The 25,861-nt window shown below is 37.1% G+C and overlaps 1 protein-coding gene across 3 annotated transcripts in view; it reads left to right on the top strand.

Annotated features, from left to right (window-relative positions):
- ANGPT1 (angiopoietin 1) overlaps positions 1-25,861 on the top strand; it is a 281,911-nt gene that overhangs the window by 181,446 nt on the left and 74,604 nt on the right. For all 3 annotated transcript variants that reach the window (XR_013997039.1, XM_081110934.1, XM_081110935.1), the window contains exons 5-7: positions 88-209; positions 9,173-9,274; positions 19,891-20,057. Coding sequence is in view for 2 of the 3 variants with exons in the window: in XM_081110934.1 (XP_080967060.1) it covers positions 88-209; positions 9,173-9,274; positions 19,891-20,057 (391 nt within the window). In the remaining variant the exon portion in view is untranslated. The remainder of the gene's footprint in view (positions 1-87; positions 210-9,172; positions 9,275-19,890; positions 20,058-25,861) is intronic.

Here is a 25,861-nt window from a genome sequence, read left to right as displayed (position 1 = left end):
ACTTGCTTAGTTATACTTGAAGTCCATTTGGGTACTAATGGTACTGATATTTTTATTCATATATTGCAATCTTTTTTTTTTTTGCAGTTTTACTAAAGGGAGGAAAAAAAGAGGAACCATTTAGAGACTGTGCAGATGTATATCAAGCTGGTTTTAATAAAAGTGGAATCTACACTATTTATATTAATAATATGCCAGAACCCAAAAAGGTAAAACCAGAAGTGTTTGTTTATGAGATGTAAAGCAGAACCTAGTTGAATTGCTGAATAATCAGATTGATTTGTGAGCTTGTTAAACTGAAAATATATATGCCTGAGCTCTTTTCTCTCAAAAAAATACTCTGTTTCCCAGGTCCATAAAGTATGAAAATCTATTGTACAGACCTCCCCCAAGTCCCACACCTACCATCCCTCTTTTACACAAAGTTTTCTTATTTATTCTTTCTCATTCCTAGAATGTCCCATTGCTTATAAATGCTTGCCTTATTCAGATTGCATGTTGAAGTCATATACACTTCAAGTGCCGGGAAAGGGTCCCAAGGACCCAGATGGCACACATCATCCACAGTCCAGACACTGTGCAGAGGGGCTTGGGACACATTTCCAGAATCACTGTTTCTGCTGGGGTGAGAGAAACACATTCTATCTTAAACACAAAAGGATTTGCTTTTTGTATTTACCTAAAAGAGTGGGTTGGAGGGTAGGATTCATCAGTATGTTGAACAGGATCCAAAGTAAACTCTGAAGTAAGAAACCATTATCTTCCTGCTGTCATTTCTCTTTTATATACTCTTTCTCTCTATTTATCCGTTAAATCATCAATCCGTTCCTTCATCCAATACATATTAAGTGTATGTTGTTCATTTGCCAGTCAAATACTAGCAAATACACTGACTAGGGACATAATACAGAACAAACAGTTCCCAGTGTGTGGCGAAGACAGACAATTACACAGATAATTATACTGTAGACGTGTAGTGATAGAGACAGTCTGTTTGAAGCAGGGTTTTACAAACCCTTGAGGAGAGCCCTGCTCTTCAATATAAAGTGTCAGCTAGATGCCCTAGAGCAGTGGCCGGCAAACTGCGGCTCGCGAGCCACATGCGGCTCTTTGGCCCCTTGAGTTTGGCTCTTCCACAAAATACCACGTGCGGGCGTGCACGTACAGTGTGATTGAAACTTCGTGGCCCATGCACAGAAGTCGGTATTTTGTGGAAGAGCCACACTCAAGAGGCCAAAGAGCCTCATGTGGCTCGCAAGCCGCAGTTTGCCTACCACTGCCCTAGAGCCCAAGAAGCCAGGCTGCCCCTGCAATGCTTCTTCAAAGGATGGAACAACTTTCTTCCCTTTTCCGCCTAAACCAGCCCTGACCCTATTTCTTCTGGTCGCCTGCAAATGCTCCTGGAAGGCCTTCCCTGGTTCCCTCCAACAAACCTACATGACCTCCTCATACCAGAATTCTACAAGGCCAAGACTTGAATCCTTTTATCTTTTCTTTTCCTTTTTTTAATGGAAGTACAATTGGTACATAACGTTATATTAGTTTCAGGTGTATAACCCAATAATTCGATATGTGTATATAGTACAAAGTTATTACTGCAATGTCTACTCATCACCATATGGTCAACCCCTTCCATCCATTTTGCTCACCCTGCAAACCCCTTTCCCTCTGATAGCTAATCTGTCCTCCATATCTATGAGTTTTGTTTGTTTTATTTTTTAGATTCCACAAATAAGTGAAATCATAAGACATTTGTCTTTCTCTGTCTGACTTATTTCTATTAGCATCATATCCTCAAGATCCATCCATGTTGTTGCAAATGACAAAATTCCCTTCTTTTTATGACCAAGTGGTATTCCACTGTATGTACCTTTCTATTTTGATTTCCTGGGACCCAGCAGAGTTTCTGGCACATCATAGGTCCTCAAGAAGTATGTACTGAAATGAATAAATGAATAAATGTTCAGCTGATGGTAACATTAACACTTCTATGTAGTGCATCATAAGTAAGCCTAACTTATTTAGTCTTCCTGTTGTTAAATTCCTTTGATTGTCCAGAGAAATGAATCTTAGAAACAGTTTGTCAGATGTCACACAATTGTCAAGGTGGAAAGTCTCTACCCGTGTTCTCTCTCTACTGATTTCAGTAAGGATTAGTGGTTTAAGTTAGCTTAATGTTTGTTTTTTTCCTTTGTTAGGACAAAATTTTACCTTAAAAAGAGGCCATGCATATAGCTGGAGGTGGGGGAGGAAGCACAAGGAGAAGAGGTGGCAGGCACAGGTCTATACATTGCTACCTGGCCACCTACCAGAGAAGTTTGGTTTCACCTGTTTTTTCATTTTGGGCTTCAGTGAATGATGTCACTGAATCAAGTGCTTCATGGCCTTTTAAAAAACAAGCTGTGACATTACAATGGCAAGTCTAGGAGTAAAGAGAAAGCGTAACTTATAGGACAGTGATGGCAAACCTTTTGAGCTCAGCGTGTCAGCATTTTGAAAAACCCTAACTTAACTCTGGTGCCGTGTCACATATAGAAATTTTTTGATATTTGCAACCATAGTAAAACAAAGACTTACATTTTTGATATTTATTTTATATATTTAAATGCCATTTAACAAAGAAAAATCAACCAAAAAAATGAGTTCGCGTGTCACCTCTGACACGCGTGTCCTAGGTTCGCCATCACTGTAATATAGGAGGAACCTTTTAAACCCTTTGACATTAAGCCTTTCTACTGTGCTTGCTGATATCTTAAAATCATACTTAAGCTTCATTTCATTTTACACACACACAGTCATGTAAACACTGCACACAGTGCCACCGTACACAGAGCAAGTAAAGTGGCCAGAAACTGTCTTGGGGTGGAGTAGTGGAGCTAACGTAATGCTCTGTGTCCCGCCCAAGACCTGGAAGGACCCCGAAATTATTGTTAGCTCAGCTGTAACATAGCTTGATTAGGACAATGCAGTTAACTAAAAATACTGTGACCCTCATTTTAGACTCCTAATGACTCTATGATATATATGAATATAAAAATAAAATAAGTTTTAAAGTTTTTAGATTAACATGCACACTTTTAGAATATTTTTCACTCCATCACCAATACGCCTTTGTGGCCATGGTGCAGACATTACAAATACAGTTTTGATCATTCCACAACCTTTAATTCGTGTATAACCACAACTCTATTCTAGTTCAAAATGTTTTGAGATACAAATGATGCATAGGCCATTTGCAGAGCCACGCTCCTTTTAGGGTGGAGGAAAAATAGCTAATCTTAACTCATTATCTTGAACAGCTCAAACTCATAAATTTGAATAATAACTCATTAACTTGAATAAATGTGCTTTTCATATTTATGTAAAGGAGTGGCTTGGAGGATCCAGTTCATTAGTTCAGTGGCTGACTCCTATGTTGGTTTCACCAGGATTGCATGATTTAAATTTACACCCCTGAGGAGTGATGAATTTTGCATATTATGGAGCTTCAGGGTTCCTGAATAAATAAAATCTGAAATATTAAATCCACAAATGTTAAATATCTGGATTAAACTTCTGAGATTTGGGCCTAGGAAAACATTGTAGCCTGAACAGATTAGCAGTGAAATTAGTATAGCCTGTAACAAGCAAATTTTTATCACTGTAGAAATGGCCCCATGGCCATTCACTCCTCTTCTGGTCAGGGCGGTTACCAGATTTAGTTTTAATAGAAATAATGGCAGAGTATGGTGAGGGGGAAGATAACTGAGCAGAAGGGAGAAAGACTTTGATAACTTCTTGACTTTGGTGTGCATTCCCTTGTTTTATCTGTTTCCTTTTGATCATGAATCCTCTCACAAGTAGTAATGATTTAATGTGGAGATGGATACTTTAGCTGTATATATCTGCATTTTTTTGTAGGTAGAAAATTTTGTTTTAAAACCATTATTATATTCACATAGCTTGGCATTAGTAAGAACAAATATGGTGTGAATTCCCCCAATGTCATTAAGGAGCTGATTAACACAGTAGTTCAAATGTATTAATTGCTAATATTTTGCCAGGTCACATTCTAAGAACTTCATAGGTAGCCACATGTTTACTCTTCAACAACTCTACAAAATAGATGCTCCCATTATTTCTATTTTAGGAAAATAACTTGCCCCAAACACATAGTTATTAAATATTGAACACAGACTTTGTAACAAAGGAATCAATTGCAGACTATGCAATCTTAACAGGGGCCAAGTATGATAATTACTTATTAAGTGGTGACTAAAGTTGCACTGTTTGAACCTATATGAGTGACTTAGAAGAGTTTATTATAAAAAATTATGTAAAGTTGATTTATGTTCTGATTACAAGCCACCCTTTCACCCTATAATCCATTTTATTCTTCTATTTTTATATAAATCATGGGTATTCTTTCAATTCTATAAAAAGTGCTTAGAAAATTCATCCTTCTAAGTAGATTGTGCTTTGTAGATATAAAGTTTGGTGATACTTTTGGATTTATTTAGCAAATTTTTGCTCATTGTGATTCTTGTGGAAGTTGTAGCAAGGATCAGAAACTCAAGGCAAACCTATATAAAAACAAAAGAAAACAAAAAGTTCAAATATCCATGATATGGGATATGGGCCAATCAATAAAATTGGGCTATTTTAGGCAGAGTAAGAATTGCAAGTATAGATAATTTTTATGCAATTGCAGTTTTGACTGCCATCATTCCCTGCCAAGAAAGGATGTCTGCAAAGGTTAGAAAAGTGTTATATTTTCAAATGTAATGTGGAAGCCAAAGGCAGTTTTCTAGGACTACTTAATTTTTCAAGTACATAGACAATGAGAATTAGATTATATATACATTTTTTTACTTTGATATTATTAATAGCGTGTGGTTATTTTCCTCTCTGAATTCTCTTCCATGCATAGTAGCTGGAAATGAGATTTTTTTTCTTTCATTTCATAAGTTTCTGAAACCAAATGCCCTATCCCTAGCTTACTTTCATTAAAATAAACATTAAATTATAACTCTCCGTATTGTAAAATATTAAAAAATTATTTCTGAGTTCACAATTTCCCTAATTCTTAGAAAAGGACTATGACAAATGTTTTGAACCTTTTTTATTTAAGGTTATGGAAAAATAATTAACATCCACAAGTCTAATCATTCCAACCTGCATGGAGCATAAAAAATAAGAACTATGTGAATCAAATTTCCACTTTTTGTTTGGGTTTAAATCTCCGTATTATGTTAAAAGGTATTTAATGCTTGAAAGCTTTGACCTTGCCTGGGATAGGAGCCAGTTCAGTCTTTTCTTGGATAGAGTTAAGCCCAAGTCATATGATCAATAAATGCAAGCAGCATAGTAAATGTAGGAAGCCCTTGTCTACAGGAAGATAGCGCAGACCACACGATAATGGCAAATGAACTTCTCAAGTCATTTCATGTCTCAAATCTTTTGAAACCAACCACCTTTTTTCTTAAACCTACTTCATCTATTAAGCATTGGCTTTTTATTTTTCTTCTGACTAGAAATAGCACGGTTTCTTTTTTTCCTAGAGTGAATCCAACATTTTAAATATATGCACGATAATAAAAAGTAGCATGTGCAAAGATCAGTAATGCCAGGATTATTAACAAAAAGCTGGTAGTCGCAATCTTAAGGACAGTTTACTGAATTTATAGATATAGGGTGTCCCAAAAATGTGTAAATACACTTTGAATAATTTTAAAGGCAGTGTTTATTAAGATACATTTCATTTTCAAAATTGAGCTATCAGCTATTAAAGTGTATATACATTTTTTGGACACCCTGCATTTTGGCTTTGTACATTCATTATATGCAGTTATATACAAATAGTAAATTGTACTGTAATATATGAGATAATACAGAGTGTATAGTGCATAATATAAATACATATTATATGTGAGCAACGCAAAACCTAATGTGTGCTGAACTCAATTCTAGAGACTCTATATACATTGACTCATTTAGTCCTTGCAAAATATCTAAGAGAGAGAAAGTAGAGGTGGGATTTGAACACAGGTAATCCAGTCCATCCCCTGACCAAAGTGCCATTCAGTTCTATTATGCCCATAAATAACAAATGGGGCCTGTTATGTCTGTTATTATGAGTCCTAGCAAGAATTATAGAGTAAATGCCCAACCCGCTCATTTCTCTGCACTTCAGCTTCCAAACAGTATCTTCCTGAGTAACTTCCATCTCCCATGTAGCTGACTTGCTCTGGCTTTTTCTCTCAGAAGAGTTCTCAAAACATCTTAGCATTTTTAAGTCACTGGATATCTTCGTTTAAAAGTAAGGTTATCTTTTTCTAAACTTTGTGAGTGATTCTAAAACTTTTCATAGAATTTTAAGAACAGATAATATAATAAAAACTGTACAGAGTAGTTTTCTCTACACACTCTATATTTATAAAAGGAGTTCTTTCTTAGCCGCGAGTTTAGAAGTGAACTTTATAGGTTTGCAAACACAGTTTGACAAAATTTCAGGCAATCCATGTCCATCAAAATATAAAAATCTATTTTTAAAAATTCTGTATTAGCTAGTCCAGGCAGGGTAACATTTAATTAAGAAATAGGTGCCATCAGTTTCCCGCAGCAAACCACTTGGCATTATCACTTACTCTTAAATTTCACCAGGAAAGTTCCACCTTGGCCACTTGTCTTGAATCACCACCTGTTCCCTCTTTAAACTGTGCCATCTGGATTTCATTGTCACAGGAATCCTGCACTCTCTTCAAAGTCACTAATAGCGCCTTCGTTTTAAATTTGAGGGCGTATTTTCTTAATCTTTGTCTTGACTTCTCTGGAATATTTGATTAAGTTGATCACTTCCCCAACTCAAAATTCATCCCCTTCTTGTTTTGCACTACATTGATCAAGTTTTTTTTTTTCTTTTTCCTTCTTGCATCTCTATTTATTCAACAAGTACTCATTTAGTACACACTATGGGCTAGGCACTGCTCTAGGAACTGGTAAAAGTAGCAAGTAAAATGAAGTCCCTGTCCTCTTAAAGGCTATTAATGTATTTTATCTCCATCAGTTGCTTTACAAAGCCCTTTCTTGAATCCTCCTGCCTACCCCTCCCCCACACATAACTCTTTACACTTTTTCTTTTCATCTTTAGATAACCCACCTTCAAACTACAACTATTATTTTCAAGCATATTACTCCCAATCCATTTTGAATTAGGTAGACCGGGGGTTCAAATCTTGGGTCCAGCACTTATTATTAATAATAACCATTGGTAAGTTATTGAAGTACTTAAGCCTTAGGTTTTTATCTGTAAAATGGGGATAATCATCATTCCTACATCATAGGGTTGTTGTAAGATACATTAGAAAATGCATGTAAAGAATTTAAGTTATCTGACCCTTAAAAAGAGCATGCTATAGTTAACGGCTATTCCTTTCTTATTCCCTTATTCTCTGATCCATAGTCTATCCTTGGTAGACCTTCAATAAATCATCTCTAACTGATCAATAACTCCCCCTTTTGGATGGCTATCCTACTTTACACTCTACATGTTTAAAGCCATAATGATTTTCTTTTCTCATATGTTAGCTCTCTTCCTTAAATTTCTCATTTAGATCACTGTCTTCATCATTCTGCAGTTCACAAGGGCTGAAAATTGTGGACTCCTGCATCTTCTTAATTCCATAGGAGTAGTCACTACTGAAACTTTTAGGCATTTTTCAGGATATGACCCATATTTTTTTTATCATTAACAACCATTTGTAACAGAGAAGCAATGCCAAAAATGCTTGTTGAGTGAAAAATAAGTGAATGAATAGATTAGAGTTAAGGAGGACAAAGGACTATCTGGAGCCTATGTTGAGGACAATTAATAGGTACAGAAGGGTTAAGGAATTAGTTGAGGGGGAACTAGAGTGGGGGATTCCACATTTATAATCTTGGAGGTGAGTCAGTTCCTAGAGTTGGTGAAGACATACTGATGGGTGGCTGTTGTCAAATTAGAGGGCCGGCCAGCCCTCGGTGAGTAGTTTACCTGTTTATACGCTCACAAATAGGCATGTATCTTTTGGTTCCTTTCACTCTGAAGAAGTACATGGGTAATTTGTCCTTTGAATGACAGTTTTTGCCATTGTTCTTCTAGCCTTTATCTATGTGCCCCACATTTAATGCCTCAGGGAAAACGCTTGAAGTTTTCCCTTAATCAGTTTAGCTCTATGTCCACACAGCCTGCCTGCTGCTGTTGCATCATGTCTACACCTTTAGCCAGCCTCCAAAATGCTTTAGAAGTCAATTGACAGGGAAATGGTGTTCCCCATTGCTGGGCCCTTGAATAATCAAACTGCCATATTCGTGCTGCATCAATGACAGTGATTGCTCTCCAAAGATAATCCCATTTCAGATATGCTTCTCTCCTTGGGTGGACTCTGAGGAAAATGAATCAATTTCTAAATAAATACTATTGTATTTAGAATAATTGAAATAAGCATAACTCTTTGTAAGAGTCGGATAACTTTTCCTCGTGGGAAAGAAATGCTTGTTGCAGTCAGAAGGAATACAGTATGTCATATTCTCTTCTTAATGTTCATGACAAAAATTCATGCAAATAATGTGTTCTCCATATGCCAAGGACAAATTTTTGCCTCTAATGTAACACTGAACCATCAAGAATAATTATTGTAGTATGTAAGTATATAAAAGTTAATATGCAATGAAATATATAATAGCTAACTACAAATGATTTTTTAAATTTGTTTTTCTAAAACTTTATTATGATTATATTGCCATTTCAATTAACTAAAGATTTAAAAATCTCAAGTCTTACATTTTGGTGATAAAATGGTCTGTACTTTTGGAAACTTTAGTAATATTTTAAAAAATAGAACATACACAAGTACCTATTGCCATTTAAAACAAAGATCTTTAAATTTTTAATAGTCTGAAATACAATTTTCAGGTGACCGATTTAACTGTTTATAAGTAACTAATGTGTCTTTGATGGAATTTAATCAGAAATAACTCAAATGTAAGACGAATAACCAATCATGTCTAAATTAACATTTTTCAACATAGTAATTTTTATTCTTTTTATCTATAGGCCTATCTATCTTATTTCTATTTTAAAACATATCTGATACGTGTTTATTTAAAACAAACCTAATTCTTTACTTGACTTTATTTCCCCCTTTTCTGTCAGGTATTTTGCAATATGGATCTTAATGGAGGTGGTTGGACTGTAATACAGCATCGTGAAGATGGAAGTGTGGATTTCCAAAGAGGTTGGAAAGAATATAAAATGGTAAGGTGGAAGAATTTAGTAGTTTTTTGATGTTTTATCATGAGGTTATCTTTACTACACTATGTGATAAACTCTTGTAGTTTTAGATGTTTTTTAGTTATTTAAGAATAAAATGATAAATTAGTGACATTATTTTCATTAAACACAAGACACTCATAAATCATTTTCAGTAAATTGTTTCCATGTGTGCATTAGAAAGAAAAATGTGTTACTGAAATTCTTTTGTGAACTGTTATGTATTGCCTGGGTTTGTTCCTGGTTGAATGAGGGTGGGGGAAGCTAGAACTCAGACCTAGGCTGGGTACATGAGCCAGGACAAGGGAGTTGTGCAGGGCTGTGGGTTACGGAGCAGGACGGCTACTAGATGGCCCCAGGGATGGCAAGTTACTGCTGGCTGTTGACTGAGAGCTCCTCCAAGTGACTGGGTTAGACTTCTCCATGTACCGTAATCCAGGGTCAGCGGGTGTTTTATGTGGCAGTTGGCATCCCTCATGCACAAAAATAGAATCTAGAATCTTCCAGGCCTTTTTAAAAGTTTATTAGACCCATAAATAGCATGCTTTCACATTCACTACATTTCTCTTTCTTTCTTCCTCTCTCTCTTTCTTTCTCTTTCTTTCTTTCTTTCTTTCTTTCTTTCTTTCTTTCTTTCTTTCTTTCTTTTTGTATTTTTTTTGGTTAAAGTTGATGACAGGGCTAGTCCACACTCAAGGTGAGAGGAGTACACAAGAGTGTAAATTGTGAGGCATGGTTCATTGGAATCTCCATAATAACAGCAGGCATCATTATCATCATCACTATGTTCACAGGTTTGCATTTCTAATGCTTAACATGTGCCATCCCTATAATAAATTCTTTTCTAATTTTTATATCAAACCTATAGTGAATTATAGTTGATACTGTCTCTATTTTAAGAGGAAAATGAACAAGTTGGAAGATGAACTTTTCCAAGATAATATAGTAGATGGTTTAAATAATTCATAATCCAGTAATCACATACCAAAAGCCTAAAATATTAAGTATTAAAATCTATCGACAGAATGTCAAAGCAAAGTAATGGAAGGGGATTTTCATTTATGGACTAATTCTTAATTTTTTTATATCTAAGTCTGGATAATTCTTCTCTTGACCATTTTTTTATAAATTCCTCTCTCAGAAAGAAGGTAAAGAAAAAGGTGAAGAGAAATGCCCTGAGTTTTTTCTTATAGACAATGTGTAAAAACTGTGGTTGGTCAACATCACAGTTTATTCATCAGTAGGTTCGTAGATGGTTGAGTAACAATAAACAAAGCGTTTTAATAAATAAACGGTGGTGTCTCTGTTTCTACAACATTTTTATCAGATACTTAGTTGAACACTCTGAATGTGGGTTAATAAAGTTTGGAGTTTCACAAAATTGGAATCTTGATGCCTTTAATAAACAATAAACCCAAGAAAGAAAGGTAGGAAGCCAACAAAACAGATTTCTACAGAGATAAAAGTAAAGTCTTTTACCTAGACCAAAATTATGCAAAATTAACTGTGAGAATATGGAATAAAGGTGACTAGCTTAAAAACCTAGTATTTGAAATATGGAGAGATTTTCTTGGTTATAAGCTCATTGCTGGCTACTAACAAAAACAAAGCCTTATATACGAAGTCTACTTAATAATAGTTTTTAGTTTCAAAAATTCAGAATCTAACTGGTGTCTGCCATGGTCTGGTTACATCAAGAGTATGCTTTCAATTCTGGAGATTTTCCAAGAGTGAACATATCCCAGAGGGTACAAGCAGGATGGGTGGTATCTAGAAACCATATGTAGAGCAAGCGAATAGTTCGTTGTCTAACCTGGAGGAAAAAGAATAAAGTATAAACCTGTCTGCTAGTGGCTTAGTTGACTGGATAGAAATATGTAGTACCGGAACCTGCTACTCAAAGTGTGATCCAGGAACTCCAGCCCGAGCACTGTCTGGGAGTTATTAGAAATGCAGAATCTGAAGCTCCGCCCCAGACTTCCTGATTTAGAATCTGCATTTCAACATTGTTCTAAAGAAGGAATCTCCACAATGAATGAAGGAACATTACAGAGAGGCCAAATTTGACTACATCTGAGCAAAACTCTCTAATGGTTCTTTCCAACACGAATGGGCTGCCAATTAAGTGGTGAAGACCCTCATCAGTGGAAACAGCCAGTGGAAGGTAAAGCGCCATGTTACAGGGTTGTTGTGGAGAACTGGAATGTTGAAATTCCAGTTGGGCTCTACGTTCCTTTCTGATTCGAAGAACAGATAGGGTGGAAAAGGAACCTAAGTTCTAAAGGAGGGCCTTGCATTATATTAACTGTTGGAGTCTTCAATGAAGTGATTTCTGGCAAATCATTTCACACATACCTAACTTTCTCAGTAAAAATAATACCTCACCTGCCTTGCAAGGGATGTTGTGAGGATTAGATGCAAATAAAAGCACTTGGTGCACTGAATGTTCAATAAACAGTAGTTATTTTTATTACCCAAAGACTGACAAATTTTTACTTAACTCTGCCAAAAATATTATCTTGTGAACCACCTTAACTCATGATTACTTTCATGACTAAAATGAGATGTGAAGAAGTCATCTGAGAATCAAACTATCCATGTAGATTTAGGCAAAATCTACAGTACATTATTATGAATATTGATGATAATAGAAAAATGAATATAAAGTTGATAATAGAAAAATGAATATAAAGTTGTCATCATGATGACTTTCCAAAATAGTGAAATCTGCTGCCATAACAAACTAGTCACAATAAGTAAGAGAGACTGACATATGAAGTCTGGTATTGATTTATGTCTTATATGCCAAATATATACTTACATGCATTTTATGTCATGCATTTTTTCATTATTGGAATGAAAAGGAATTATTTTCTAATCATAGTTTTTATGACATTTCCCCTCTCCCTTTTTAAAATAGCAAGACTATCATGTTTTCTTCAAACTAGAACAATTTATCAGCTGTCAATTCTGCATGGGCAGAAAATAAGATAAGCTTCAAAATTCTGAAACATTTTGGCAAAAATGAGTCTGACAGCTTTTTTTTGTTTTGTTTTGTTTTAATTGAAAGAATTCATCATATGTTACAACTTGGTTAACTTTCACCAAAACACATGGTGGGAAGTGTTTCAGTTGTCTCCCCCCGAGCTTTTCTTTCACCTACAGACAAAACATGACTCCACAAAGAATGGCTGTAGACTCCTTCTGCCAGTTCTTATCAATCACACCCACCTCAAAACTGGCTGCTGGGGCATGTCCATCCTTTGGGAAAACAGAAACTTCTTGGCATGCACCACTTCCTCCTCAGTCTTCACCAATCTACCATAGTATAACCTAAGACGCTTCACTTCTTTCCCTGGCTCTGAGTGTAGAAATAGAGTTCCACCCCGCCCCGCCTTCTTTCCTGCCTCTCCTCTCTCCTTCCCTTCATACTGGCCGATACCTAAGGACTGCCTCTTTCCTCATCCAGTTTCCAGAAAAAAAATATGTTGAAATTATCAACACATGAAATTACAAATGTATATTATATATTATTATTTTTTAACCTCTCAACATGGAGGATTTACTACTCATTTGATTCTTAATATTGGCCTTAACCCTGCAAAGATCTTTTACCTGAGCTTTGTTTTCACTTAAACTTCCTTATGAGGAGATTCAGCAAAATCTGGTTTATGGATTTGTAAAGATGTTTGGCGAGAGGGAAGTCTGGAGTGGGCCCTTTTAACGAGGCACTTAGGGAACTATATTAACTCCTTCAAGCCATGAGGATACTATTTAGTGGCCTCCAGCAATAACACTTATCAGCAGTACTATTGCACATAAAGTCCAATCAAGCTTGGAGTTCCAAACAGTACCCTAGTGGCCTAACTTTATAGAAGGTAGTGACTAATGCCCTGGAGACAACCTGGCTTTGTATTGGAAAAAAAAAAAATTACCCCCATAAACAGAACTTCCTATAAATACAAATATTTCAGTCTGCGCACCATACCTTCTGGGAGTTCTTTGTTTCTGGAAAGAAATTAAGAGCGCATTTTCAACTGCATTTTAACATCTTCACATTAAAAAGAGAAAAATCTATAAGAAATTTAAAATGTGGAAAGAAATCATTCTTTCGATCTCTTTTGGGCTGAGTGTCTCAGCAGTTAGAGGAGACACACGATTGAATTGTGAATTAAAGCACCTTTGGACAACGCAGCTCAGTAACCTTGACTTCTTATCTGTTTTCTTTAATTAGTTATATGAAAAGAGATGAAACCCCTAGGATACATGGACTGTGTCTGGTTTCAATTGTGTTCAGCTATAAAAAGTCAACACTTCCTATGAGCATTATCAGACAAAACAAAATCTGAGACAATGATTTTATTAACTTGGAAAAATACAAACCACAACTGAACATTTCTGCAAGTTTTGGCAAAAATTAATGGATATTGGTCTTTCCTCTGTGTGCCTTTTTAAAGCAAAATGTGGTTTTAAGGCCAATTTTAAGCCAGCATTAGTTTAGGTTAAATTTTATTGCCTTTTTGCCTTTCATTAAAGAGCTAAAGGAGAAATAGAAATAATAATCTACCTGAATTATGTTATAAAAATCTTTCATGTGATTGTGATTGGCGTAGCTAAGCAATCCTATATAATAAAAGCCCAGGGACCATAATGACAGAACGATCACTCAACCAGTCACTATGAAGTGCACTGACCACCTCTCGGTCCCTTTCCCCAGCCAGCAGCCTCCAATTGCCCATGGCAAACGGGGACCCGGGGTGGGGGTGGGGGGGCGGTGCACCAGGCCAAGGCCCCTGCCCCACCAGTCACCCCACACACAGAGAGCGACCGGCGGCAGAGGTGGGGTCAGCAAGTGGACAGGAATGGCCAACCTCTCAGTCCCTCCCTTGGTCATCAGGCTCCCATTGCTGGATGGCGAACAGGGAACTGGGGTGGGTGGCGGCAAGTGGGTGCAGGGGATGGGGATGGGGACGGCTGCTGGCAGCCGGAGAAGATGGCCCTGATCACAGGATAGGCCTAGGGACCGTACCCGCACACAATTTGGTGCACCGGGCCTCTAGTATTTTTTGTAAAAATATATGCTATAGCATTCTTAGATTTCATTTATGAAAAAGAAGAAATTCTATGTTTATTACTATTGTCTATTCACTTAGGACTTGTTGCTTTTTCAGTATCAGCACTGAATTTTGTTCAAGCTTTTATTTTTATTTTTATGGATATTACAGACTATTTGGAGTAAAATATAGCCCTGTGGCAAGCTGTTATATATGCAATAATGTGTAAACTTACTTTTAATGTCCAACTCTGTATTTCAAGTGTGAATATAAATTTTTTAAAGGACAGTCCATAATACTTAATCAAAACTTGCCTTCTAATATGGACGTGGATATAATATGAGCTTTTACACCTATCTCTTCCCTGTGTACCACTTAGACCATTTGATCTGGTTAATTCCTTCTAATTTGCCCTAGGAATAGCTATTTTCCATCACAATTGTATGGTTCTTTGCCACTGGTATACAGCAGGCTCAGCTATGAAACTTTTAAATGTGCCATCTCTGAACCCACCCAGACATGTTGAGTCAGAACCGGCATGGGGGGAAACTAAGTCATCTCTATTTTTAAATGCTCCACAGCTGTTTTTGATATGCACTCTTGGTTGAAAGCAACTGTCAGAGCTATCAATTTATTGGTATGGGTTTAAGATCTCAAAAACTACCTCTTTTGTAGATCCTACAACTTATGAGATATAAAGAGAACAGGATTAAACTAAGCAGGAACAGAGAAAAGTTTAAGGAGACAGCTTTTCTTTAGTATTAGGAACCAGAAGTAAGAATAAGAAAGTAGTCTACCCTTTGGTTTATGTCATAGATTAGCCCAAATTGCAACCTGTTGGTTTTCGTTTCTTATTCAATAACTACGGGCCCAGTGCACAAATTCATGCACCTTTTAGGGAACTGTGGGCCCCAAGGCTGCTGTGGGCACAGGGGTGGGTCTTGGCCCATCCTCCGTGCCCCCGCCTGGCCCCTCCCGCCACAGTCCCCAGTCCCCCCTCTGCCAGCAGCCCTGCTCCCACCGCAACCGCTCCCATGTGCCGACAGCCCCAGCCCCCACTCGCACCAGCTGACGGTGCAGAGCGATTGGGGCCGGTGCCAGCAGCGGGTACGAGCGGGGCTGGCACTGTCAGCGGTTGCAAGCTGTTGCCCCGATCACCCCTCAGGAGCAGGGGGAGGTAGAGAAGTCCTCAGGGGCGATCGGGGCCAGCAGCTGCTATTCAAACCCGCTGATGGTGCCAAACGATCAGGGCTGGTGCCAGCAGCAGGTGCAAGCACTGGGCGGGACTGTGGCGGACAGGAGCAAAGAATTTTCAGTAACCACCAGAGGCTCGCCCCGATGACAGTGACCGGCGCCCCGCCTTGGTCTGGCACCCCCACTCACCTGCTTCACCATCTGGCGCTCACCTGGCATCCCCGCCCACCATGTTCCGCGCACACCCCCTGGTGGTCAGCACATGTCATAGCGACTGCTTGTTTGGTTGGTTGGTTGTTCCACCATTTGTTCTATTTGCATATTAGGGTTTATATATAGAGATTAGCTTCTAGGATTAAAATGCTAGTACTCATTTGTATAAACCATCACTCATCCTTGTCATAAGAATACATTAGTTTCTAGCATCCAAAAACTTTTTATGTATCCCCTTATTAATTTTTAGGCTAAGACAAGACTCTGGGTTATTATTTTTGTTCCCTTTCTCATACAAAGTAGAAAGTAACCAACCTGCTCACCCTTAAATAGCTCACAATCTCATGGGAGAGAAGCAAGTAAGCAGAAATTTACTCTGTATTGTGACATATACTTTAACTATACCAACAACAACTAGAATTTTGTTAAGGGCTTCTCATGTATCAACACTTACCTAAATGCTTTAGGTCTATTATTCCATTTCCTCTAAAACATTCTATATGGAAACAACATTTTTATCCATATTTTGCAGAAGGAAACAGGCCCAGAAATAATGTCGGACAGTCCACAGCATATGTGACAGAAAGGCTTCAAATTAGAACGGGACAGGGAGTAGAAGTTGTTTAATCAAAGCCAAGCCTTTGTTGCTAGGCATCAGATTCATGGTCTGCCTGATAAATTATCCAATAGACAGTTTACTAATGTGGGAACCTATTTCCCCTTCTTTCATTTATTTTTCATCTTTATGATGGAACAGTTGTTTCTGCATCACTGCGCTTTCAGCCATTAGAAGGTTTCCTCCCTCCTCTCTCTCTCTCTCTCTCTCTCTCTCTCTCTCTCTCTCTCAGCCATTTTGATTCATTGTAGCCCAAGGTTTTGCCTCCCACAATAAGAGCATGTGTAGATAATTTTTCAGGAAGGTGCATGATATAGAATTTTGGTTTCTCAAAACAAATGTAGTTGCTTACATTTCAGTTGCTTCTTCCTCTATTTTCAGTGAGAAAAAAGGCCAGCCATTTAGGAACGGATGTTAATCTCACTTAGAGGGAAGTACTAACCTGCATGCCAAGATGGGGATGGAGGCTTTAGGAAAGATACTAACGCTCATCCATTTCTGAGGCTCAAGGTCTCTGCACATTTCCCTGGGGGAGCTGGACAGTCTTATCCATGCAATGCTTTCAGCAGCATGGAAATATGTGACCCAAAACTTAACACCTCATCATTCCCAGCCTCCTGTTCACATTTAGTGCAATTGCTGAATCTCCTCTGACTACATGGAAGAGGGAATCGTCAAGTGGCTACAGAGAGGGTTTTGACATGTCTGAGCTGAGAGGAAATGCAAGGAGCATCCGGTCTTCTTTTCCTTCCCAGTGGCTGCAGCAACTGAGAGTGTACTAATGCTTTGGCTTCAGTCCTATATAACTTTCTGTTTTGCTTATTCATTGGAGAAGGTAAGTTTCTCCCTTCTCACTGGGATGTGGCACCAACTGTCATAAGTATGTGTAAAATACTTAGCACATCCTAGCTTGCTTTAATATTTCCTGTTCCTATGGAACTTTTGTCAAGTATGACTTGTGCATCTTAAGAACAAAGAAAGGAACCCCTGAAATACTGACCTAAATGGGTCTTACATCTTTACTCTGAGCTATAGATAGACGGTCTGCAGGGGGCCATATACCCAGAACATTCTGACGAAGGGTGTTCAGTTAATGAAAAACTAAGTTAAGTTGGAGAATAGCTTTAAAAGTGTGTCTGGACATGCCAGTATTTCACTGGCATGTGAATCCTACGAGGATTCACAAATTCAAGACAACTTCTGTCCTCAAGGAGCTCATAGTCTGGTCAGAACACTAACCTGTAGGTCAAGAATTACACTGAATTTCACATGTTACCAAGGAATTATTTCTGAGACAGTTATGAACACACAAAGTCTAGAATGACTTAGAGTTCTTTATTTTCCTCTCACAACTCCAACATTAACAGTTGGCTTTCTTTTGGAGACAACATTTTTATTCTCCACAAAGATATTGTTTTGAACACTTACCAACCTGTGACTGGGAGTGCCCTAAAGAAAATACAGACATTGAGATTCAGGTATAGAGCAGCCACTAGCTTCACTCACTAGCTCTTATGTTCAGTCTTCAGCCTCAAAATCCAAACTCATGCCAGTGAATGATTATAGTCCTAGATTCACAGGTTTTCTAATTGCTATTTAAAATGTGAATGTTACGGACATGGGGGTGCATAAATCTTTTCAAATTAGTGTTTTGGATTTCTTTGGATAAATATCCAGAAATAGAATTGCCAGGTTGTAGGGTAGTTTTATTTTTAAATTTTTTGAGGAATCTCCACACTGTTTTCCATAGTGGCTGCACCAATTTAAAATCCCATAAACCAGTGGTTCTCAACCTGTGGGTCGCAACCCCTTTGGGGGTCAAATGAACTTTTCACAGGGTTCGCCTAAGACCATCAGAAAACACATATATAATTACATATTGTTTTTGTGATTAATCACTATGCTTTAATTATGTTCAATTTATAACAATGAAAATACATCCTGAATATCAGATATTTACACTACAATTCATAACAGTAGCAAAATTACAGTTATGAAGTACAACGAAAATAATTTTATGGTTGGGGATCACCACAACATGAGGAACTGTATTAAAGGGTCGCAGCATTAGGAAGGTTGAGAACTGCCATAAACAGTGCACGGTGGATCCCTTTTCTCCACATCCTCACCAATGCTTGTTGTTTGTTGATTTATTGATGACAGCCATTCTGACAGGTATAAGGTGATATCTCTTTGTGATTTTAATTAGCATTTCTTTGATGGTTAGTGATGTGGAGCGTCTTTTCATATGTCTGTTGGGCATCTGTATGTCCTCTTTGGAGAAATATCTATTCAGGTCCTTGGCTCAGTTTTTAATCAGCTTGTAATTTTTGGTATTAAGTTGTATGAGTTCCTTATATATTCTGGATATTAACCCCGCTATTGAATGTATCACTGGAAAAATATTCTTCTGAAATAAATCAGAGAAAGACAAATACATATGATTTCACTTATGTATGAATCTAAAAAGTAAAATAAATGAACAAATAAAATAGGAACAAACTCATGGATACAGAGAATAAATTGATAGTAGCCAGATGAGTGAGGGGTTGGGGAGAGGGGTGAAAAAGTTGAAAAGATTAAGAAGTATAAGTTGCCAGTTATAAAAATAGTCATGGGGATGTAAAGTACTGGATAGGTAACATAGTGATATTGTAATAACTGTGTATGGTGCCAGATGGGTATTAGACTTTGGAAGGTATATAAATGTCTAATCACTGTGTTATACACCTGAAACTGATATAATAGATGTCAACTGCAATTGAAAGTTAAATTTTAAATAATGAGAATGTCAAAACTAGAGCAGTCAAAGATCTAATAATCTGTTTAAGTTTTATCTGTGCATGATTTGATTCCCAAATAATAATGAAAACACAAATAATAACAATATTGTTAAATAATTCTATGATAGTACCCTCATAATTCATTGGAAATATTTCATTATGTTAAAATATTCCATTAACTAGTATTTTATAAACATTTTCAAAAGCAAGCTATGATAGAGAAGTTTTTACTGATTAAACTTATTAACCAGATTAATCCAAAAAACATCTAATCTACACAGATGTGAATATAAAGTTTTACTCTAATAAGAGTTAGATGTGCCGAAACCGGTTTGGCTCAGTGGATAGAGCGTCGGCCTGCGGACTGAAAGGTCCCAGGTTCGATTCCGGTCAAGGGCATGTACCTGGGTTGTGGGCATATCCCCAGTAGGAGATGTGCAGGAGGCAGCTGATCGATGTTTCTCTCTCATCGATGTTTCTAACTCTCTATCTCTCTCCCTTCCTCTCTGTAAAAAATCAATAAAATATATTTTAAAAAAATAAGAATTAGATGTAACCCTCAATGGAGGGGAGGAAACAGCAGGGATATATTGAGTAAGTAATTGAAAACAGTGTGTAAAAATGTGAAAAAACATTTTTTACTTTTAAAAATGTTAATTATCATTTAGAGCATAGTTAAGTACTGGACTTGAAAAAACTTTCTCTCTGAAGTAACAACTGCATCTCTGTCTTCTTTCACAGGGTTTTGGAAATCCCTCCGGTGAATACTGGCTGGGAAATGAGTTTATTTTTGCCATGACCAGTCAAAGGCAGTACACACTCAGAATCCAGTTAATGGACTGGGAGGGAAACCAAGCCTATTCACAATACGACAGATTCCACATAGGAAATGAAAAGCAAAACTATAGGTAAGTCCTTCTTCCCTGTAGTATTTTATTTAACTGCCTTGGCCAGTTACTACTTTTAGTGGAGAAGTGTGAAAAAAAGAACTGATGAAAGGCATCCTTTAAATTGAAAATCAGGTTGTTTTTCTAGGCCTCTGACAAAGAGATAAAAAAACAAAAACCCTATAAAGACTTCTTAAAAGTTCTCACAGACTGATTATCTTGATGTTGGCTCAAATTTTTGAAGATAGGGAATTAAGTCAAGGATACTATTATTATTATTGTTACTATTATAAAGGTTCAGTGGATTCATACACATAAACCTGATGACAGAGAACTGACTCAAATGCAATGGCTTGAAATAAATACTCCCTCTATCAAAAGATCTTCTACTTATACGTAATTTATTTACTTTTCTTAAATTATTGTTTTTTTCACATTATTTTGAAGTTGATAAAGAGGAGTAAAATTTTATATTTTTGCATGAATTGGCATAAAAATTGAGGTGAAGCATAATTTAGATTCGTTTGGTAAATAATGTAAGAAGCAAAAATAAATCCATATAATGGCATCAATATATACAGTTCTTCATTGCAGATGTGAAAGTAGACAATCTATATACTTAATTGTTAGAATCTCTCATTTTTTTTCAATGAGCAGCTCATATGCTAGAAAAAGAAACACATTGAAAATGGTTAGGCAAGTAAATGGTAAATTCATTTCACAAACACTCACTATGTTACCTCTATGTTCTGGGAGCTTTGCTATGTACTAGCAATTTTGCGGTCAGTGATGAGATCTATAGTCTCCCAGGCCTCACAGTCCAACTTTGTGACTAACTAGATCACTAAACATATGGAAATACATTGTAGTTACTTTTATGCAATACCTGGTACATGGCACGTCATTAGTAATTGTGTGTACCTCAGTTTTGTAATCAGTAAATGAGAGTTGCAGTGATTTTAAACTCTGAATATTGTGGCTGTGCTGCGTCCGTTAGGGAAACACGATTGTGTGCATTAAAGGGTTGGCACATTGCTGCACGCAAAATGCGGTGAAAGCAACCAGCGCCTTCTGCTTTTTTTCCAACTTGTGTGGCCCCCACCACCTAATTCAACTGTTTCTCCTGCTTATTTGTCTTTTTGAGACATAGCATGGACTTTGAATCTATAACATTTTCATGGACACATCACATTTTATTTTAATGGGTTATGTATGGGGTTGGATCCTTGGAGACATAATAATCATTTTCTTAACAAACAGTAATGATGTCACCACATCAACAGAGGATGAGAAATAGATCTAAAGAGTTCATAGTCTCATGGGGGGAGCGAAGGATGGTGTACATAATGGCAACTCAAGAAACCAAAGAGACATTTATAAAATGCAATGGAGTGTAAGAAGAAATGTTTCCAAGGAGGTCAATATTTTGAGATTTTCATAACAAGGAAAACCACTGTAAAACATCAGGGGTACTCTTATATAAATGTTTTGACCTGAAACTTGAAACTATATGAAACTTGGCTAATGTCAGACAGCCTGACAATGGGACTAGCAAATAATTAGTCCAGTCTTTTTCTAGGCTCCTGAAGAATTTTCTTTGGTTCCATTCCAAAATGTCTCTCAGTTCTTGTGTGTGTGTGTGTGTGTGTGTGTGCATGCATCTGTGTGCTTGCGAGGCTGGAGTGATATTAAAGGGACAAAGAGTCTTTGGGCAGGTTTAGGAGGACTGTGGGCATCTGACATAGGCTTTAGAGTGTATTGTAGGAATGTCATTCTTGTACCTGCATGAAGAAAGAACACTTACCTCCTCTTTGAGTGTCTCACTGCTCTTCCTCACTGCTCTCACTGATCATTTCCATTCCTTCAATACTGTGTGATTCAGATCTTGACCCATAGATCTATTATCAAACAGATGGAAAAATTCAAGAATCATATGATTCCACTCATATGTGGGGAATAAAACCAAAAGCAACAAATGAACAAACAAGATAAACAAAATTTAATAGACACAACAACAATATGGTGGCTATCAGACAGAAAGGGGTGGAGGGTAGTAAAGGGTAAAGGGATCAAATATATAGTGATGGAAGGAGATTTGACTTTGGACAGTAAATATACAGTGCAATGTACTGATCATGTATTCTAGAATTGTATACTTGAAACCTATATTATTTTATTAACTAATGTCACCCCAATAAATTTAATAAAAAGTTTTTAAAAAGTAAGTCTTCCCGCTAGAGTAAGGCATACACTCTGGGATCCCCATTCTTATTTCTCTGGAGTATTATGAACCTTGAGAATCAGCACTATAAATCCAGAAGGAACTTAATAACTTAATTCCAAACCTCTGGTTTTAATGAAAAGAAAGCTGAGGTTCAGAAATATGCAATATTTTTCCCAAGGAGGGAGAAGGACTCAACTATGGGTTGTGTGACTCCTACCTAGTTCAATGTGGTTTCCACTTTATTATGCTGCTGTAATAAAGCTGATGGCTCTGGTCCTCTTTCCTGCCAAGACTCAGCAGAAAATAGGTCTGTAATCATCGCCTTCTCGTGTAATTAAGTACTAAGATTCATGTTGGCATCAAACGGGAAATTAGAACTCATTAAAACATAAAGCCTGCTCTGGTGAAAGCTTAGTTAAAATAAGCTTAGTAAAAATAAGCACACTAAGAAAACCAAACAGAAGCTTGGAAAGGGAAGCGACACCCATGTGACTTCCCTCTCCACCTGTATCATCACTCACTCCTGCCCAGGACGGCTCCCCAGGCCCAGTGAAGCATGTGTGGCCTGAGGCTAGAACTCCAGATGTCCAGCTTTGCCTTTTGGTGCTTCTTCTCTGCTCATTGTTTTTCTCTCCAAATTAGGATGCCTTGTTTAAATAAATTATTAAAGTGTGAATTCTGATGTTTTTATAGTATTTTAAAACTTATGAAATGATCATTAGCACTTTTTCATTTAATCTTGACAATGGCTTTTTGACACATTATTAGACACATTTTAAAGATGAAGAAACTGAGATGTTAGGTCATTGACCTGCTCAAATTCAACTGAAATCAAAACTCTGGGACGTATGCTAAGTTTTTGTTCTATATTTTCACATTTTCTGTATTTTTCCTCTTTCAAATGAAATTCAGAAGTTCTTTGAGAGTTTTATTTTTTTAATATTCTATCTTAACAGAAATTATATTTAAAAAATTCATCTTATAGCTGTAGCCATATCTATAAATCTAATTTGAAAAAAATTCTCATGCTCTAGACCAGTGATTTTCAACCTTCTTAATGCCGCGACCCTTTAATACAGTTCCTCATGTTGTGGTGACCCCCAATTTCATTGTTACAAATTGAACATAATTAAAGCATAGTGATTAATCACAAAAACAATATGTAATTATAAATGTGTTTTCCAATGGTCTTAGGCGACCCCTGTGAAAGGGTCGTTCGACCCCCAAAGGGGTCGCCACCCACAGGTTGAGAACCGCTGATCTAGACACATATTGATTAAAAATAAATGTTATGAATGGATAGATAAGCTTACAAATGTACATGTAATGCACATATTTTCTTTTTATCCTCTAAGGACATTTTAAATCGTTTTCTCTAGTAGAAAATAAAATCTATAGAACCCAGAAGAATATAAATAAGAAAAAACAATAATGTAAGAGTGTCATGATGAACACATCATGTGAAATAACATGTAATCAGTGTGAAATTATTAAATACTTCCTCTAGAGAGGTAGTATTATCCAGATCCTCATCATCTGACACCCAGACTATTGTAGAGTTTGCCTGCCTCCAGTCTTGATGGTCTCAAATATATCTTCTACCCTATTGTGGGGTGTTTTTAAAAATATATATATTTTATTGATTTTTTACAGAGAGGAAGGGAGAGGGAGAGAGAGTTAGAAATATCAATGAGAGAGAAACATCGATCAGCTGCCTCCTGCACACCCCCCACTGGGGATGTGCCTGCAGCCAAGATATATGCCCTTGACCCAAATCGAACCTGGGACCATTCAGTCTGCAGGCCGACGCTCTATCCACTGAGCCAAACCGGCTAGGGCTGTGGGGTGTTTTTTCTAAAAGACAGTCTGACTTGGTCTCTGCTCTCCTTCATATATTTCAACAATGTAAAATATGTACATGTTAAAGTCTGCCATTTAAAACTCTTCATGACCTGGCCACTACCTACTTATTCAGCTGTTGCTATCAAACTCTAACCCTAACCTCACCAAACCAGACACTCCTTCATTATGATTGTGTTTCAGTAATTACTTGCAATTTCCTTAAACCATCCATGCCTTTGTTTATGCTATATCCTTACCCTATATACATAAACCCAGCATTGGACACATCTTCTAAATCTTTAAGATCCTCCCTTGTTCCAGGAAGTCTTCCCTGATAACTACTAGAGAAGATACTGTGATGCACTAACCCATCGCCTCCCTTCAGATGCACTCCTCCCACTTCCTGGGTTGCTGGCTAACAGCTCATAGTCAAAGTCCCCTACCTGGGCATTGCCCGTGGCTGGAGAAAGTCACATCACCAAAGTCGCTGCTCCAACCTGCAGAGAAATTACACTCAATGACGGGTCAATATAAAGATCCCCTTGCCCAATTGGGGTCCAGAATTTCACGTGAGATTAGCTGAGGTTTTCACTGTGACTGTATGTGATGTGAGTCCACCTTCTCCCTCTGCTCAGTCCTGCTTTCTTCCCTTTGCCACATGGATTGAGCCTGAGAGCACTCCATATATGTCTTCCTACTCTGATTTGCCAGAGAAATGCATCACCCTTGCTGTCAGGCTAATTTGGATGCTCTGTGTTCTCCTATATTCATAACTCTCTGTGGCTAACTACTTAGTGTCCGTATTCTATTATAAACTCATTAACAAGTGTTTTGTTTTTATTTTTAAACAACTGTGTGTTTGTGTGTGTCCTTTTCCATTATGTCTAAGCGTAGAGGTTAGGAACCATTTTAATCAAAATTCAAGATATATACCTAAGTTAGCCAAATTACGGTCTAATAGTTAATAGCTAAATATTTGGTGAATACATGCTATGTACCAGACACCTTGTTTTCACATGAGAAAAATAAGACATTGTACTTTGCACAAGGTCATAGGTATAATATGAGTAGAAGTCAAGATTTGCGCTTTGATCTCTTCTCATCATATATTTATCCCTCAACAAAGGAAAATCCATTCATTAAGTTTGAGAATTAAATACACTCAAAGCACATATTCTAAGAGATAGAATGTTTCTTCTAATCCCATTTCTGTCTTTAATAATATGAATGTTCATGGACAAATAGCATTTTTCTGGATCTCCATTTTCTGTCCTATAAATTAAAGTATTTGTAAAGCTTCTTGCAGCTCAGAAATAATTTTGTAGACTATAATTACCTTTATGTACACAATTATTTTTTTTTATTTTGTGGCCCTTCAATTCTGATGATTAAATTTTGATCTCTATAATAAATACTTCAGTAAGAGTGTCCATCAGTTTAGCGCTTACAGTGACCTTTTACTTCTCTTGAAAACTTTGCTGGTCCCAATACTTAGAGTTACAAACAAATGCATCCAGCCCTGGACAGGTAGCTCAGTTGGTTGGAGCATAGTCCTGTACACCAAGAAGTTTTGGGTTCGATCCCTGGTCAGGCCATACGGAAGGCAACAGGTAATGTTTCTCTTCTCTCTCTCTCTCTCTCTCTCTCTCTCTCTCTCTCTCTCTCTCTCATCCTTTCTTTCTAAAAATCAATATACTCACATGAGAATTAAAATTAAAAAGTACATCCAGAAAAATAAGTGCTTATAAAAAAAAAATAA

Source organism: Myotis nattereri (assembly GCF_964212035.1).
Source record: "Myotis nattereri genome assembly, chromosome: 17".
In the NCBI taxonomy this organism is placed as follows: domain Eukaryota; kingdom Metazoa; phylum Chordata; class Mammalia; order Chiroptera; family Vespertilionidae; genus Myotis; species Myotis nattereri.
Note: the sequence above shows the minus strand (reverse complement) of the source record. Positions and strands in the feature narration are given on the sequence as shown.